Source organism: Heptranchias perlo, chromosome 1 (assembly GCF_035084215.1).
Source record: "Heptranchias perlo isolate sHepPer1 chromosome 1, sHepPer1.hap1, whole genome shotgun sequence".
NCBI lineage: Eukaryota > Metazoa > Chordata > Chondrichthyes > Hexanchiformes > Hexanchidae > Heptranchias > Heptranchias perlo.
In genome coordinates, this window is record NC_090325.1 from 127,637,887 (window position 1) to 127,653,630 (window position 15,744).

General features: G+C 41.0%; 1 protein-coding gene across 1 annotated transcript in view; it reads right to left on the reverse strand.

The window, feature by feature from the left end:
- LOC137326017 (ankyrin-2-like) overlaps nt 1-15,744 on the reverse strand; it is a 418,648-nt gene that overhangs the window by 172,309 nt on the left and 230,595 nt on the right. Inside the window, exons 7-9 of the mRNA XM_067990953.1 lie at nt 14,052-14,075; nt 11,267-11,365; nt 1,810-1,908 (exon numbers count right to left, since the gene is read on the reverse strand). Coding sequence (XP_067847054.1) covers nt 1,810-1,908; nt 11,267-11,365; nt 14,052-14,075 — 222 coding nt within the window. The remainder of the gene's footprint in view (nt 1-1,809; nt 1,909-11,266; nt 11,366-14,051; nt 14,076-15,744) is intronic.

Genomic DNA, 15,744 nt, shown 5'->3' on the forward strand with positions numbered 1-15,744 from the left:
ACAACATTCAAGAAGCATTTGGATGAGCACTTGAAATGCCATAGCATACAAGGCTACGGACCAAATGCTGGAATACGGGATTAGAGTAGACAGGGCTGATGGCCGGCGCGGACACGATGGGCCGAAGGGCCTTTATCCGTGCTGTATAACTCTATGACTCTATGACTCTAAAGTGCTGTAGTGAAGCACATTTAGGGTCTAACATTCTATGTCAATGGGTGGCACAAGATTGCCTTCTACCCATCAGTCATTGTATGGAGAATTAATGATTTTAGCTATAGGCTGTTGCTGACTGAGGGATAGACACTAACCTATGTGAGGGAGTGATCATCCTGGGTGCTGTCAAACATACTCTAGTTACAGAGAAGAATTTGAGAAATATAATGAATATTGTACATTACATAATTTATTTTATTCTCAAAATATACTTATAATTTGTCCTTTTAATAGTCATTAAGAAGTGCTAGTATGGATTCGCTGTTGTCCTTTTAAAAAGGAACTTGACAGGTTCCTGAGTGAAGATCACATTTCCAGTTAGAGGGTAAGTTGCTAATAGTTGCAATTGTAAGGACTTCTTGGAATACAGAGTTTTTCCTGAATTAGCCAGAGACTTTTTCCTCTCCCAGGAGAGGGTGTGGTCTTGGGTGTGGGTAAATGCTATGGATGGTTGCACCATGTCTGGTTGGGGTGGGCTTCATTTTCTTTTCCTGTCCTTTTTTTGTATGTTCTTATGATATTGGTGCTTTAATTCACAGGGTAAGTTTTGCAAGGGCCCACACCTCCAGCAGGGTTTGCACAAAGCCAATATATATCTGAAAATTGTGGAGCCTCGCAAAATTTGCCCTCACATCTGCAATATAAAAACTCATTTTAGAAATACATATTTACCCAGTCAAATATCTACTGTTAATATTCCTGTGCACTCCAAGGGCCAGAAATTGGACTTACGCCCAAAATGGGTGACAAGGCCCGTGCCAAATTCGGCACTGGGCCTCATCCGCACTTATCCGATGAGCTACGGATAGCCTGATCGGGTAGCCTGATGCAGCTTGCCAATTTGGAGGTCGCCAATTTGGGCCAGCTGCACTTCTGCTTCTTCTGGGTCCACATTCAGGTAAGTAAATAAAAAAAACTTACCTCTTCTGTGGTGGCCTCCAGCGGTCCCTTCAAGGACCGCTGGTTCGGCTGCACAGACCTGGAAAAACTGCTCAGTTTTTGCCGAATTTAGCATGGGGTCCTGAAACAGGCGTTAGGTTTCTGATTAGCATAATCAAAAGGCCTAATGGCCATTTTAAGCAGGCATTCAGAGATCACTGGCTGCCAAATTGGTCAAACCTCCAGCAGGGTTTGAATATGGGATACTGCTGCCCAAAATTGGTCCCGCTAAACCTCATTTTGTGCCTAGAAATCGTACGCAACACATCCCAATTTGTACCCCCAGGTATCATTTGTTGTGTAAGGGCAATATGTGAAAGACGCTTTCATTTACTAAAGCAGACCTTGCACAGTCTTTAAAGTTAGGCAAAGTTTAAAGCAATGATGTGCAGCTTTAATTTGATTTTCATTCCTTTTCTCACTGTTCTTTCACTTTGCACACCAAGCTTGACTGGACACTCAGTTGGTTTTTATAAAGATGTAATGACCTGTGGCTGCATGCTCTTGAACCCAGCTCCAGTGAATCTGCTTTTATGATCAAAAGACATATCTCTTCCCATACTCACATATGGGCAATTCTACAAAAAAGACAGTGTACCAACTGAACAAGCATGATGTATAGAGGGCTTGCAGCATCAAGTAACAAAGACTCACCCTAGTCTTGGCATCTATCTGTCCTCCTCGATCCAGCAGCAGTTTCACCATGTTGGTATTTCCTCGTTTGGAAGCTACATGTAGTGGAGTGATTCCATTCTGGATTGGGGAAGGGTGAGGGGATACACAATCATACATCAGCAGAGAGTTCAAAGCAAACATTGTATTAAAAAGCAATCATTCAATTCCAATTTCATAACATTTGTTAAGGGATTTCTTTGTGGTTGGAGAGTGGAATAAGAATGTAAGAATTTTAGAAACAGGAAAAAACCATTAGGCTTAATGAACCCAACTCTTTTTGATGAACAGCTTTTAATGTGAGAGAGCTGAACTGCTGCTTTCAAACAATTGACAGCTCCATCAACAGATGTCTTTCAATCACTATGTTTTTAATGGAACCTCCTGCTTCTCACTGCATTGTTGTGTTGAATTTTTTTAAGCTTCATAATAATCCAACATTGAATGAGAAATTAATCACTAGTGGATTTATTAAGGTTTTAAAAACTTTGCATTCAGCAGATTTTGTAGCTTGCAATCTCCATTTTGTAAACTGCCTGACTTAACTGGTTACATAATTGCAACATTTGCACATACTAGTATTAGGGGAAAGTCTCTACATTCTCATACTCAAACTGATTTATCATTACTTAAAAATGAATTATTATTACTGTTAACTTCTTTGAAAACAAATAAGCATTGCGTTTATTTATAACTAAATGTTTTCCTTATTACTCATTTGCATCCATTCTTAGAAATCGTCTAATTTAATATACCTGTATTATTATTTCTTGAAACTAATAATGATGATATATACTTAGTTGTATTTAGAAACTTCAGACTTTTAACATGTTTCTATAGATGTTATTCCAGGAACTTCCCTTGGTTATGAATCTGGTCTTACAACCTCTGTTGTCTCCAATCCGTCACATGGTGAAGATGATACAGTTGGGTCAGACTTGCTGGTTGCTACATCCTCAATTGGTAATTTAAGACTCCATTCCTCAATTGCTTCTCTAATGTCTTAAAAATTAAGGCTAAATAAAGCACCATGTTATGTTTGCACCATGTATAACCTTGGATGCACTTGCTCCTTGCTGGTATCATTGTGTGTTCAGGTATTTGCGGTATAATTTCCAAGGCACACTGAGTTCAGTCCTGGAAGATCTGCACGTTCTATTACCAAAATTAAACTTTTGTTTGTGCTCCTTTTTGTACCTTATCAAATCTTAATTATCAGCAATTCTGTCAAGAGCGGTAGATTGGTTCTTATTTTTTTTCCCATGAAGGAGTGGCGATGGTGATAACCCACTCTCTGATGGTGTATTACAGTAAACTTGAAGATTTCAATTCAAATCACTCCTGCTGTCGCACAACTTCATGAGATATTTTATTGTCAGTTCTGACTATCCCATGAGTTCATCCAAATGTATCTAATTCAAACTTGAAGTTGTGTGAATGACATTACATTCATTGGTAAAATATCTGAACACAGCAGTTGTAAACTGTGAATCATTGTCACTAAAGACTTCATTAAGTATTTCATGTCTGAAGAAACTGTAATGTAATTTAGCACTTTTTTTGCCAGGGATGTTTTGTACTGTGTACACCTCTGAGTAAATTGCATGGTACTCAGTAAATATTAAATAGCACTCCCACTGACATATCAAGAAATCAGTACTGACTGTTTCACTATAGTTGACGTAATGAGGATTCAGTGATTCTATTTGTGTGTTTGGTCTATATTTTAAGCAAGGTGGGCAATTTGTGACTAATATCCTGATTTATTTTGGGTAAACATATATCACATGAACATTATTTACATTTCTCTGTGGCCATATGTCAGTTATGAATCTTTTGCAACAATTTTTATGTAATTTTTTTGGTATTATCCCTTTGCATACTATTCTGTTACTGTTACTGTTAACTCCTCTTCCAGTACATTTGAGTATCTGAACAGCAACATTGATTATTTATGGCCAACCCTCCATTATTCTTTTTTTGAGGATCCCAGAGGTCTCACCTTTTCTGCTTTTGTTCAAATTAACCTCATCTTCTTGCCAGATACTGGCACACCCATAATAAACATGTCAATTTAAGCTTGAATATTCTCATGAGCTTTTCATTAGCTTTCACACTCTGGACCACTGCTTGTGATTTGCCTGATGTACATGACACGCTCAGGTCCTACTTCTGCAGCCCAATCATCTTTTTTTTATATTCACAAAGAACATTCATTCAAAGATTTCAAAAATAGTGGCTTGTAGTATATTTCAACACCAACGATATGGCCATACATGAATAGATTGAATCTTTTGTAAACAACTATAATGCTTAACAGCTTTTTCTCAATCTGTGCAAACCTTGTCTCTGCATGAATCGATGAACATGGCGCATATGTGCAGTTTGTCACCGATCATCATACTTTTGTAGCAATACAGTTCCTAATCACAGGCCAGTGATGCATCAGCTGAAATTTTTATCAGTCTTTCTGGATTGTAGAAGTTCACAATTGCTTCTTGCATGAGCTGCCTCTTTCAGTTTTCCTATGTTTTTGTCCGTTCATGATTCTAGCTCCATTCAGTAGTCTTTTCTAAGAGGTGATAATTTTTCCAAAGAATCTGGTATGAAATGACCCAGGTCATTAAATATACCTAGGAGTCTCCATGCTCCGTTCTTGTATGATAGATGTAACCCATGGTCAGCAGCTGAGGGTTTCCTATTTTCAGGTTTAATGCCTTCACCAGTGATGATCACCAACAAATGTCAGTTCAGTGACTTCAAATACACAACTGTCATTAAGTTTCAGGTTGCCTCATCATGTACTTCCAAAGTCTGATATCACATTCCTCTTTGGACAAACCCCACGATATTATGTCATTCATCAACATGTTGAGCTGTCAATGTGGTTTTATATCATATGGTTTTGTGATATACTTCTGGAGCAGAAGTAATAGCAAAGGGAAGCTGCTACAATCTGTATCTCCCACAAGGAATATTGTATGATTTGGATCTTATTTCATTCAGCTTCAGTCACTAGAAATCCGAGGATGTATCTAACATGATTAAATATTTTGCACTTGCAAATTGTGCCATAATTTTCTTATGAATTGAAATCTTGAAATGTTCTCTTCCTAAAAACCTATGTCAGGTAATTGTGGTCCAAGCAAATTTGCAACTTGCCATTCCTTCTGTCAGCAATTACCAGTGAGTTCACCCATTTTGTTTGTTCATCTCATTTCTTTTTGACTTCTAAGTTTTCCATTCCATCAATCTTCATTTTATTTTTCTCAAAATGGAAATAGTATATTTCTAAATGGGCAGACTGGTCGAGGTGAATTGTTTATCAATTGTGATTTAGAGTTCCCCTGGTAAACAGCACAATTGTTGAAATAGATCTTTATATTCCATACCTTGTGTCACAATGAACTTTTTTTGAGCGTATCCTTTTTACTGGATTGAGTTTTTCACATGTATTCAGATCTAAAATTGGTGGGATGCCTTTTTGTAACTCTCCAAATAACAGCTTGTACGTGATGTTTTTGTATGCGACATTTGAAATATACCTTCCCTTTCACTGGTATGTCTGCTCTTAAGTAGCCTGTAATTTTTTTTATCTTAATTGCCTTCAAATTAGCTCTATGCTGTAATCCCTTCTAATCTCACTCAGATAGGAAATTCACTTGTGCTCCTTGTGATTTTTCTTCTACAGAGTACATATGATTTTTCTTGTTCTGTGATTTACAATATCTTACATAGTAATTATTTTTGTCACATTTTATGCAAGCTTTTCCAAAGGCTGGGCTACTTTAGGGTTTATGTTGTGTTCCACATCATCTAACCAATGTTCTCTTTTATTCTCTCTCTAATTTTGACAGATCACATTTCAGATTTCTCATTTGAATGTTTCTTAATTCCTTACCTAACATCTCCCTAGAACGGTTCCATGTTCCAAACAACTGTTTGACTTGTTCTTTTATTGTTTCTGTTGCTCTACATATACATATTACTTTGTCTAAGGTGAGATCTTGCTCCCACAGCAAGTATTCTCCTGAATCATCCTGACCTTTATTAGAAATTCTGTCCATTCACCAAATTTGCAGGTCTTAATATGAGCTCTTACTTCAGTTACATACTGATCAATGGTTTCTCCCATTTTCTACGAATATGCAAGAAATGGTGCTCTTTATCTGTCACATCACAATTCATTTAGGACTACAGAATCTCTCAACTTATTAATTATTACATCCAGCAACAAATTCTCTCCTTCAAAGTTGCAATTATTATAAATATCTAATAATTATTCCTCAGTAACATGTAGGAAACTTTTATCTACTCGCTTTGTTTGCCAGTAGATGCTAAAAACATTTCAAATTGTTGCTTAAAGCTTTCCCAATTTTCTGCAAGACCGCTAGTCACCTGAAGGCTCGCTGGAGGTTGCAACTTATGTATTGTAATTGTTTTTTTTTATTCGTTCACGGGAAGTGGGCGTCGCTGGCGAGGCCAGCATTTATTGCCCATCCCTAATTGCCCTCGAGAAGGTGGTGGTGAGCCGCCTTCTTGAACTGCTGCAGTCCGTGTGGTGAAGGTTCTCCCACAGTACTGTTAGGAAGGGAGTTCCAGGATTTTGACCCAGCGACAATGAAGGAACGGCGATATATTTCCAAGTCGGGATGGTGTGTGACTTGGAAGGGAACGTGCAGGTGGTGTTGTTCCCATGTGCCTGCTGCTCTTGTCCTTCTAGGTGGTAGAGGTCGCGGGTTTGGGAGGTGCTGTCGAAGAAGCCTTGGCGAGTTGCTGCAGTGCATCAGTGTTTCACTTTTTACACAAAGTTTCATGTCTTTTTTCAGTTACTTACAGTGATTCTTCATTTTCATTGTTCTTTTTCTCATTCAACAATTCTGACACCCATTCTTACGTTAAACTTGTTTTAGAGCTCATTATAATCCAACTGCAGCTAGTTATAAACTCCAATCTGCACAATGTTAAACTTATTTAGTCTTGATCTGACTGGTTGCATCATTGCAACATTGACGCAGCAGTTACTGGTGTTAAGGGAATATCGTTCTCATACTGAAACTGATATATCATTATACTTACCCTACCCACCACCAGAAGTGTTTAAATATTTTTTTGAGAAAAGGAGCATTTGGATTTGGAGCTACTGAGACACTCTGTGGGCTATTAAGCAACAAGACAAAAAGCCAAAAATTCCTTTTGTTGAGTGAGTAGATTCGGACACAGGCTTCTATTATTTAAAGCAAAATACTGTGGATGCTGGAATCTGAAATAAAAACAGAAAATGCTGGAAATACTCAGCAAGTCAGGCAGCATCTGTGGAGAAAGAAACAGAGTTAACATTTCATCTCGATGGCCTTTTGTCAGAACTGGAAGAAGTTGAAGATTAAACAGTTTTTAAGCAAGTACAGAGCCAGGGAAAGGGGGAGAGGAAAGAGAAGGGAGGAAAGAACAAAAGGGAAGGTCTATGATAGGGAAGAGGGCAGGAGTGATTAAATGACAAAAGGGATGATGGTGCAAGACAAGGAGGGTGGTAATAGGACAAGTAAAGAAGCAAAAGATGGGTCTAGAGAAGCTGTAAATGGCAACATCAGAACCATTTCCAGAAACTGTTGTCTGAAAAAATGGGTGCAGTGATTATGACCTGAAGTTATTGAAATCAATGTTAAGTCCAAGAGGTTGTAAAGTGCCTAATCAAAAGATAGATGCTGTTCCTCGAGCTTCTGTTGAGCTTCATTGGAACAGTGTAAGAGGCCGAGGTCAGAGTGGGAGTGGGACGGGAAATTAAAATGATAAGCAACCAGCAGGTCAGGGTCACAATTGTGGACTGAGTGGTGGTGTTCAGCAAAGCGATCAGTCAATCTGCGTTTGGTCTCCCCAATGTAGAAGAGACCGCATTGTGAGCATCGAATACAGTATAATAAATTGAAAGAAGTACAAGTAAATTGATGTTACACCTGGAAGGAGTGTTTGGGGCCCTAGACAGTGGGAAGGGAAGAGGTGAAAGGGCAGGTGTTGCATCTCCTGTGCCTGCACGGGAAGGTGCCGCGGGGAGGAGAGCGGGTGTTGGTGGTGATGAAAGAGTGAACCAGGATGTCGCGGAGGGAGCGGTCCCTTCAGAATGCTGATAGGGGAGGGGAGGGGAATACGTGTTTGGTGGTGGGATCATGCTGGAGGTGGCAGAAATGGCGGAGGATGATACATTGAACGTGGAGGCTGGTGGGATGGAAAGTGAGGAAAAGGGGGACCCTATTGTGGTTCTGGGATGGAGGGGAAGAGGTGAGGGCAGAAGTGTGGGAAATGGGACGGACAAAGTTGAGGGCCCTGTCAACTACGGTGGAGGGGAATCCTCGGTTGAGGAAAAAGGACGACATATCAGATGCACTGGTGCGGAAGGTGGCATCGTCAGAACAGATGCGACGGAGACGGAGAAACTGAGAGAAGGGAATAGAGTCCTTACAGGAAGTGGGGTGGGAGGAAGTGTAATCAAGGTAGCTGTGGGAGTCGGTGAGATTATAGTAGATATTGGTTGACAGCCTATCCCCAGAAACGGAGATAGAGAAGTCGAGGAAGGGAAGGGAAGAGTTGGAGATGAACCATGTGAAGGCGAGGGAAAGATGGAAATTGGAAGCAAAGTTGATGAAATTTTCCAGTTCGGGGCAAGAGCAGGAAACGGCACTGATACAGCCATCAATGTACCGGAAAAAGAGGTGAGGGAGGGGACCTGAGCAGGAATGGAACAAAGAATATTGCTCGTATCCCACAAAAAGTCAGGCATAGCTACGACCCATATGGGTTCCCATAGCGACACATTTTATTTGGAGGAAGTGAGTGGAGTTGTTCAATGTAAGAACAAGTTCGGTCAGGCGGAGGAGGGTGGTGGTGGATGGGGATTGGTTGGGCCTCCGTTCAAGGAAGAAGCAGAGGGCTCACAGGCCATCCTGATGGAGGAATGGAAGTGTAGAGGGTCTGGACGTCCATGGTGAAAAGGAGATGGTTAGGGCCTGGCAATTGGAAACTGTTAAAGTGGCAGAGAGTGTCGGAAGAATCGTGGTTGTAGGTCAGAAGAGACTGGACAAGGGGAGAAAACAAGAGTCGAGATAGAACAAAATAAGTTCCGTGGGGCAAGAACAGGCTGAAACGATGGGTCTCCTCGGGCAGTCCTGTTTGTTGATCTTGGGAAGGAGGTAGAAGCGGGCTGTGCGGGGTTGGGGACTATGAGATCTCCAGAGGAGATGAAGTCAGTGACGGTCTGGGAAACTATGGCTTGATGTTCGGCGGTGGGGAGACCAAACGGAGATTGGGTGATCACTTTGCTGAACACCTCCGCTCAGTGACCCTGACCTGCCGGTCGCTTGCCATTTTAATTCCCTGTCCCACTGCCATTCTGATCTCTCTGTCCTCGGCCTCTCACACCGTTCCAATGAAGCTCAACGGAAGCTCGAGAAACAGCACTTCATCTTTTGATTAGGCACTTTACAACCTTCTGGACTCAACATTGATTTCAATAACTTCAGGTCATAACCACTGGTCTCATTTTTTTTGGACAGTGGGTGCTGGTAATGGCTCTGATGTTGCCATTTACAGCTCATCTAGACCCATCATTTGTTTCTTTACTTGTCCCATTACCACTCTCCTTGCCTTGCACCATCATCCTTTTTGTCATTTAATCACTCCTATCATAGACCTCCCCTTTTGTTCTTTCCTTTCCTCCCCTCCCCTCCCCTCCACTCCCCTCCCCCCACCTATCGTTGGCTCTGTACTTGCTTAAAAGCTGTTTAATCTTCACCTTTTTCTAGTTCCAATGAAAGGTCATCAACCTGAAACATTAACTCTGTTTCTTTCTCCACAGATGTTGCCTGACTTGTTGAGTGTTTCCAGCATTTTCTGAATTTACTTCTATTATTTAAGATCTACATCTCTCACTGAAAGTCATCACTCCTGATTTAATTTGGGTCAGCGATGTGATATATAGCAATAAAACATTTTTGGCCCACTTTATTCCAAAAACATAAAAATGATTGCTATATTTTTAAAATATCACTTTTTTTTTTAAACAGAATTCACCTGGTTATATCTCAATAAATAGTAAGTAATATAATTAGTTTCAATTTGTTGATTTTTTTTTGTGTAACTTAAATTATGGAATCCAAAACCCAATTGCACATTAGCCATAGTTTGTAAGTGTAATTGCCAAGTCAAATTATAGATTGATGGAATATTCTTGTATTGTGCAATGGAGCTACACCTGGAAAAGCTTTAGGGTATAATACACCATCCATTAACATGCAAAATGGCTACCTACCCTTATTGTGCATGTCAACTGGCTTAACCTGTTCTTTTACCATTCAGCCAAACTTGCAAATAAAAATAATGGACAAAGGGCTATAAATCCATGCCATCTGGCCAAATTCATTAGGGTAAAATAATAAACAATGATACTGCAATATCAATCACATGCTGAATCAACATTCTTACCAAATATAATGAGGAACAACACACAACCATTTAACAAGTCGTCAAAGTTTTACAATAAAGCATTCCATTGGTTTTAGGCATTCCATATCTTGACCATCAACTAATAGGTTAAACATGGGAAATTCCTCAGAGCTTCTCCCACTCAATCACCATAACTTCATCAGATGTGCAACAGAAACCCTGTTTACACACCTGAATGGGGTTTCCGCAGCACATCCGGTGAAGTTACACCGGCGGAGCGGGAGCAGATCCGAGGAAATTCCTGGCCATGGTTGTAAAGAGGTTGTTTGTTTGGGGAATAAACAATTGATCAAAATAATAGCTATATTTCAGTGTTGAACCATCTCAGGAAGATGACAGTATTTAAAACAATTCTGTTCACAAATAAATGTTCAAACCCTGCATTTGAACAACTTCCACTGGAAGTGAATAATGATTTTTATAGTGTCAATGTGTACATCTATTTAAAAATGTGAAAGGCAAAAGAAGTTACAAAGAAACACTCCTTTTTATTTGAGACTTTAATTTAGTTCCACGATACCTAGTCTTTTCTACCGCAATTTCACTGCAGCTAATGTGAAAGTGAAAGATTTAACATTTGCCCTTCTCATGAGGACGCCCCAGTAATTGTACTGGCAGATTGGTGGGCTCCCATGCTGGGACGTATGCTCAAATCCAAATATGAAATGCCCTTCAGACATAGTTGGCCCATCGGATTATTGCTCTTAGCAAGCCGTGAGATGTGAGAAATTTGCTATTTGGAATACTGCTTCTCAGGGTGGAGAGGTAAAATCATCAGAAAACTCAGTTCCTTCAAGAGATGCAGTGCTATATTGATGGAAGCTATGTCCAGACTATCCTACCCTGCTTTCATAGCTGGAGAACAGTGCGGAGACAGAAAGACCGCAGAGTTAAAAGGAGGAAAAATAACTAAAAACAAAATCAGAAAGGAAAAAAAACTTACCCGGGCTGTGAAATCCACAGCAGCTCCTCGGTTTAATAGCAGAGTGGCTACATTCACGTTTCCATAGTGGGCAGCAATGTGCAGAGGAGTGAAGCCACTCTGTGAATAGGAGGGAAAGAATTTGAAAATGTAAAGCTAACCAGTGCATAACTTAACTTTCAAGGTATCTGATACCCGGATCTACAATAAGATCTTTGCTCACCCAAGAGCAGAATCTTAAACAATGACCACCTCAATACATACTGAGCTATCCCACAGCAAACAAGCAACTCGGGTCTTTGTTTTACTGGTGGAATCAGAACATCATTTGGACACTGGAAAGGATAAGACACCGATTCCCTGCTTTTTCTTGCAGAATTATATTTGTGCATCTCTTTCAGTTCTTAGCTGTGTCCTGTGGCTGTAATTGAACAAGGCAACGGAGTCCAGTGAGTTGCAATATGGTGGTGGAGTGATTCCAGACCACAGGCAGGTAGACTTTGACTATGCAGTTCCGACCTGTGGGGGAATCACTTCCAGCACGGTCAGGATAAACTTTCTGTGAGTTTGTCACTACCACTGTTATTGTAATATCAGGGTAGATTTTCAGGTGCATGCATGTGGCAGGCGAGGTAACTCGCTGCATGCAAGGACTCAGACAATTTACCCTATCTTACCATTGTGCTATTTAATGACAAGTTTATGATTGGAAAATTATCCAGCGTTTACAAACTGATAACACATTTAGTGCTTAAAGGAACAGTGGGGTAAATTTTCAACTTGCCACCGGGGGTAAAACTGGTGTCACAGATTGGCTGCCTGCTGACGCAAGGTCAGCTCATTATCATATTAAAATGATGCTCCCTATTCAGAGCGTGTGACGCGCAGAGTTCATGGACGGGATTTGGGGCGGCAGCAGCAGCACGTAAGCAGCTATTGGCATCTCTATTTTTAATGGATCTTTTTGGTTGTGGGAGGGAAGGAGGCAGGTGATATGACAGTAAACTGCATGGCCCTAGTGTAAGCTTAGAGCATCTAATGGGGAAAGAAATATCATTTGAGCCTCCCTGCAGTGCCATTGAGTAACTGCAACACTGCCCAGGTGCTGCAGTTATTGGAAGCTGCCTTAATTTAAATTAATCATGCAGCCTTAATGAGACTTTTACATATTTTGTGCACAGGCTCCCAAAGAGTTACATGAGGGCCAGCCACTTTGGGTAACACAGAGTGTATTGGGTGCATGGTAGGCCCCAAGCCTTTGTGCCCAATAGTACAGAGCACAGGCATCTGATGCCAGCCATTATATTAACAGTCCTTCCATGTCATTGCTGCGTGAAGACGTCCATGCTGTTGGGTGAACAATTGTGACATAAACAATGCAAATATATTGAGTGATAATCAACAGCCGATTACTGGGAAACAACACAGTCAGTAACACAGATTATAAAAACTAACTCAACTAAAAGTAGTTTTAGAAACTGTTGGTTCTGGAGTAACTCACTCCCAGAAAAAAATAAAGGAATAGATTTCACCTTTCTGGTGATTGACCTGCAAGGCACACTGGCTAGTCATTCACCATGACGGGAGCGTAGAGGCCGGAGCCATTGTGAGGCCTAGGCCTCATTTAAATAGAACTGCAAAGCTGTGGGTGCCAAATGGGTGTCACAATGCAGCTTGCCGGATTTGAGCTGGTGCAACATCAGGCGGCTCAGATGCTGCCCAGCCAACAGCAAGGGAAGTGCGGGGGTGGTGGTGGGTGTTCGTGATCACGGAAGGAAGGGGGAGCTCTGGACTGCAGTGGCCCTGATTATTTTTGTGGAGATAGAGGAGTACTCCTGCTCCTCCTGGTTTCACAAAAGTAATTTTATACTTAGCTTTTGGAGTCTCTTCAGCTATACCACCTGTAAAACTGGGCGAATTGTGCACGGCACACACTCTATCCAGTTGTCTTTCAAAATGGCAATCAGGGTCCTACGTACACCGATTTTCACATTAAAAGGGTCTACTGCCTGAAACAGGTGGGCCTTTTGGCCGCCCAGTGGTGGACCCCATTAAAAATGGCGGCGGTCGGAGCATCAGCCTTAATGGGGCAATAAGCCTACCAACCCCATTTTGAGGCCATTTTAGAATCAGCCCCAAAGAGTGACGTTGTGATACTGTGTATTGGAATACCAACACACAGGCCCTAAATTTCTGTGGAGGTTGTTCGGATTTCCTCCCACAATGTCAGCGGGAGAGATCAGCAGAACCTCTGGGAAAAGAACATAAACGGTTGTTTTGCGCTGCTTCTCTGGGCCTCCGCTGATTTGTTGCTGAGGTTATGGCTGGAGATCGGGAGAACTCCTGACGAACTTCAGGCCCACAGCGTCTCAACATAGGCAGACACAGGTGCATTCCAACACTCTGCTCAACTACTGCTCTAAACCATGACACACGTGGAGTGGAGGCAGGACACCTCAATGCTGGAAGGGGAAGGGGGCAGGGGAGGGGAAATCAATTGTATTAGCTTTAATGTGCCATTGCCATACGTGACAACTGGCCAAAGCAAGTCATTGGAGGTGGTCTGGAGGCAGGTTACCTTCTTTATAGCAGAGATGCAAGGGCTGGAAATGGTAACAATAAGGAGAAAAAGCATAAATTCTGAAAGTGCACGCCCTTCAAAATAAAGCATAAAAAGAAAAGAATATAAATACTTGAAGTCTGAAATAAAAACAGAAAATCCTTTCACTTGAAGGATTTGGAAATATAATGATATAAATATTAAGGGTAACTTTCAAAATATAAATGAGAAGGTCTAGATATATACCTCTGTGGTCCTATTCACCATCATCTGGGCCAGCATTAATAAGAAGCAGAGACATTATTGTAAAAAGGAAGAAAAATGAAAATTTTAAGCTGGAAAGAAGCACTGAGATAAAGGACTGTCTATCAGTGAAGACATACAGGATTCTTTACAACAGAAACCTGCACGCCAAACACATTGTGTACTGCAGAATCAATATAGAGGCCTTTGTGGTCATGCATAATCTGTATGAGATGACTATTATAAGCAGGGTCCTCCGGCAGCATCAAATATGTCCTACGATCCTGAAAAATGTAATGGTGTATGTACAATATAGCTTAGTAGTATGTATAAAAGGTTCATTTTAATTTAAAACCATTATATTGATATGATTTTACAAGAACATAAGAACACAACCCCCTACCCTGCACAGGCCATGTACAATTTGTCTTTTTAAATTAATCTACCAAACCCGCTCAATCTTCTGAGGGAGGGACTAACCAGCAGGTCAGTTTCAAGATGATAAAGTGCTATCAATTATTTTACCAACTTATGAAGCTAGTCAACCTAAACTCCAGGATATTAATCTGACTGCGCAGCCAACAATAAGAGCTGTGAGAGTTGTATTCCACAACTGACTCATCCACAGTCCCAGAAGACATGAACCATCATGTTCCAGAGTATTTCATCATTTTTGTCTACCCTTATAACCTTCAATCCCATTCTCAATCATTTATCTAACTCTTTTTAAAGAAAAAAGGAGGGTAGGAGGTTGTAGTTATTAGATGCTAGATTTAAGATGATGTTGAAATAAGGGAGTGAGTGATAAGATGGATTTGAAGTTGGGGTATGAGGATTTTGTAAATTAGTTTTATTTATAGGGAGCATTACGATTGTTCATCCTATACCAAAGAGTTTCCCAAGATTTACAATGTCCAGCGAGTTCATGGGTTTCACTTTGAACTATACACATAGGTCTTGAAATTTCATGAGGGGGTTTCCTGGTCTCCTGCCGTAACTTTGACAGGAGATTTGTGGAACCCCCAGAGAAACAGCATAAACATCTGTTCTCAGCTATGTATGCCATTTCTAGGGGGGGCTTCTCCTGGTCTATTTCTTAAGTTATGGCAGGACAACCCCTGCAGACATTAAGCTAATGTCAGGACTCTGGGCACCAGGTTCGAAATTCAAAACGCAGACATACCTCCCACCAGATGAGATACACACATTTTGCTTCACCACCAGGTAAATTGGTTACATACACTTTGCTGGAACACCAGGAAAGTTGATTGGACACACACACATCCTATTAGACTACCAGCAAGATCATGCACACATGTTCTGTGAGACAAGGAAGATTGGACACATGAATATTTTGTTAGACTGCCAGGGGAATAGTACACATGGCAACCTGCTACACCACTGGTGAATTTGATGTACGGGTCCTGCTAAGACCACCAGGCAGATGAGATAAGCATGTCCTGTCAGGTCACCAGGGAGAGCGAACATACAAACCTGCTAGATCTTCAGAGAGAGAGAGACAGACAGAGAGACAAAGAGACAGACAGACAGACAGAGAGAGAGACAGACAAATGCATAAAAGGTATGTCACTCCTTGATGTGATCACAGGAAGACCACAGTGAGAAATGAAGGGATAGCACCTTCTCCCACTTTAATTAGCTACATGGTGTCATATGTGGGCAAAATGGGACAAAT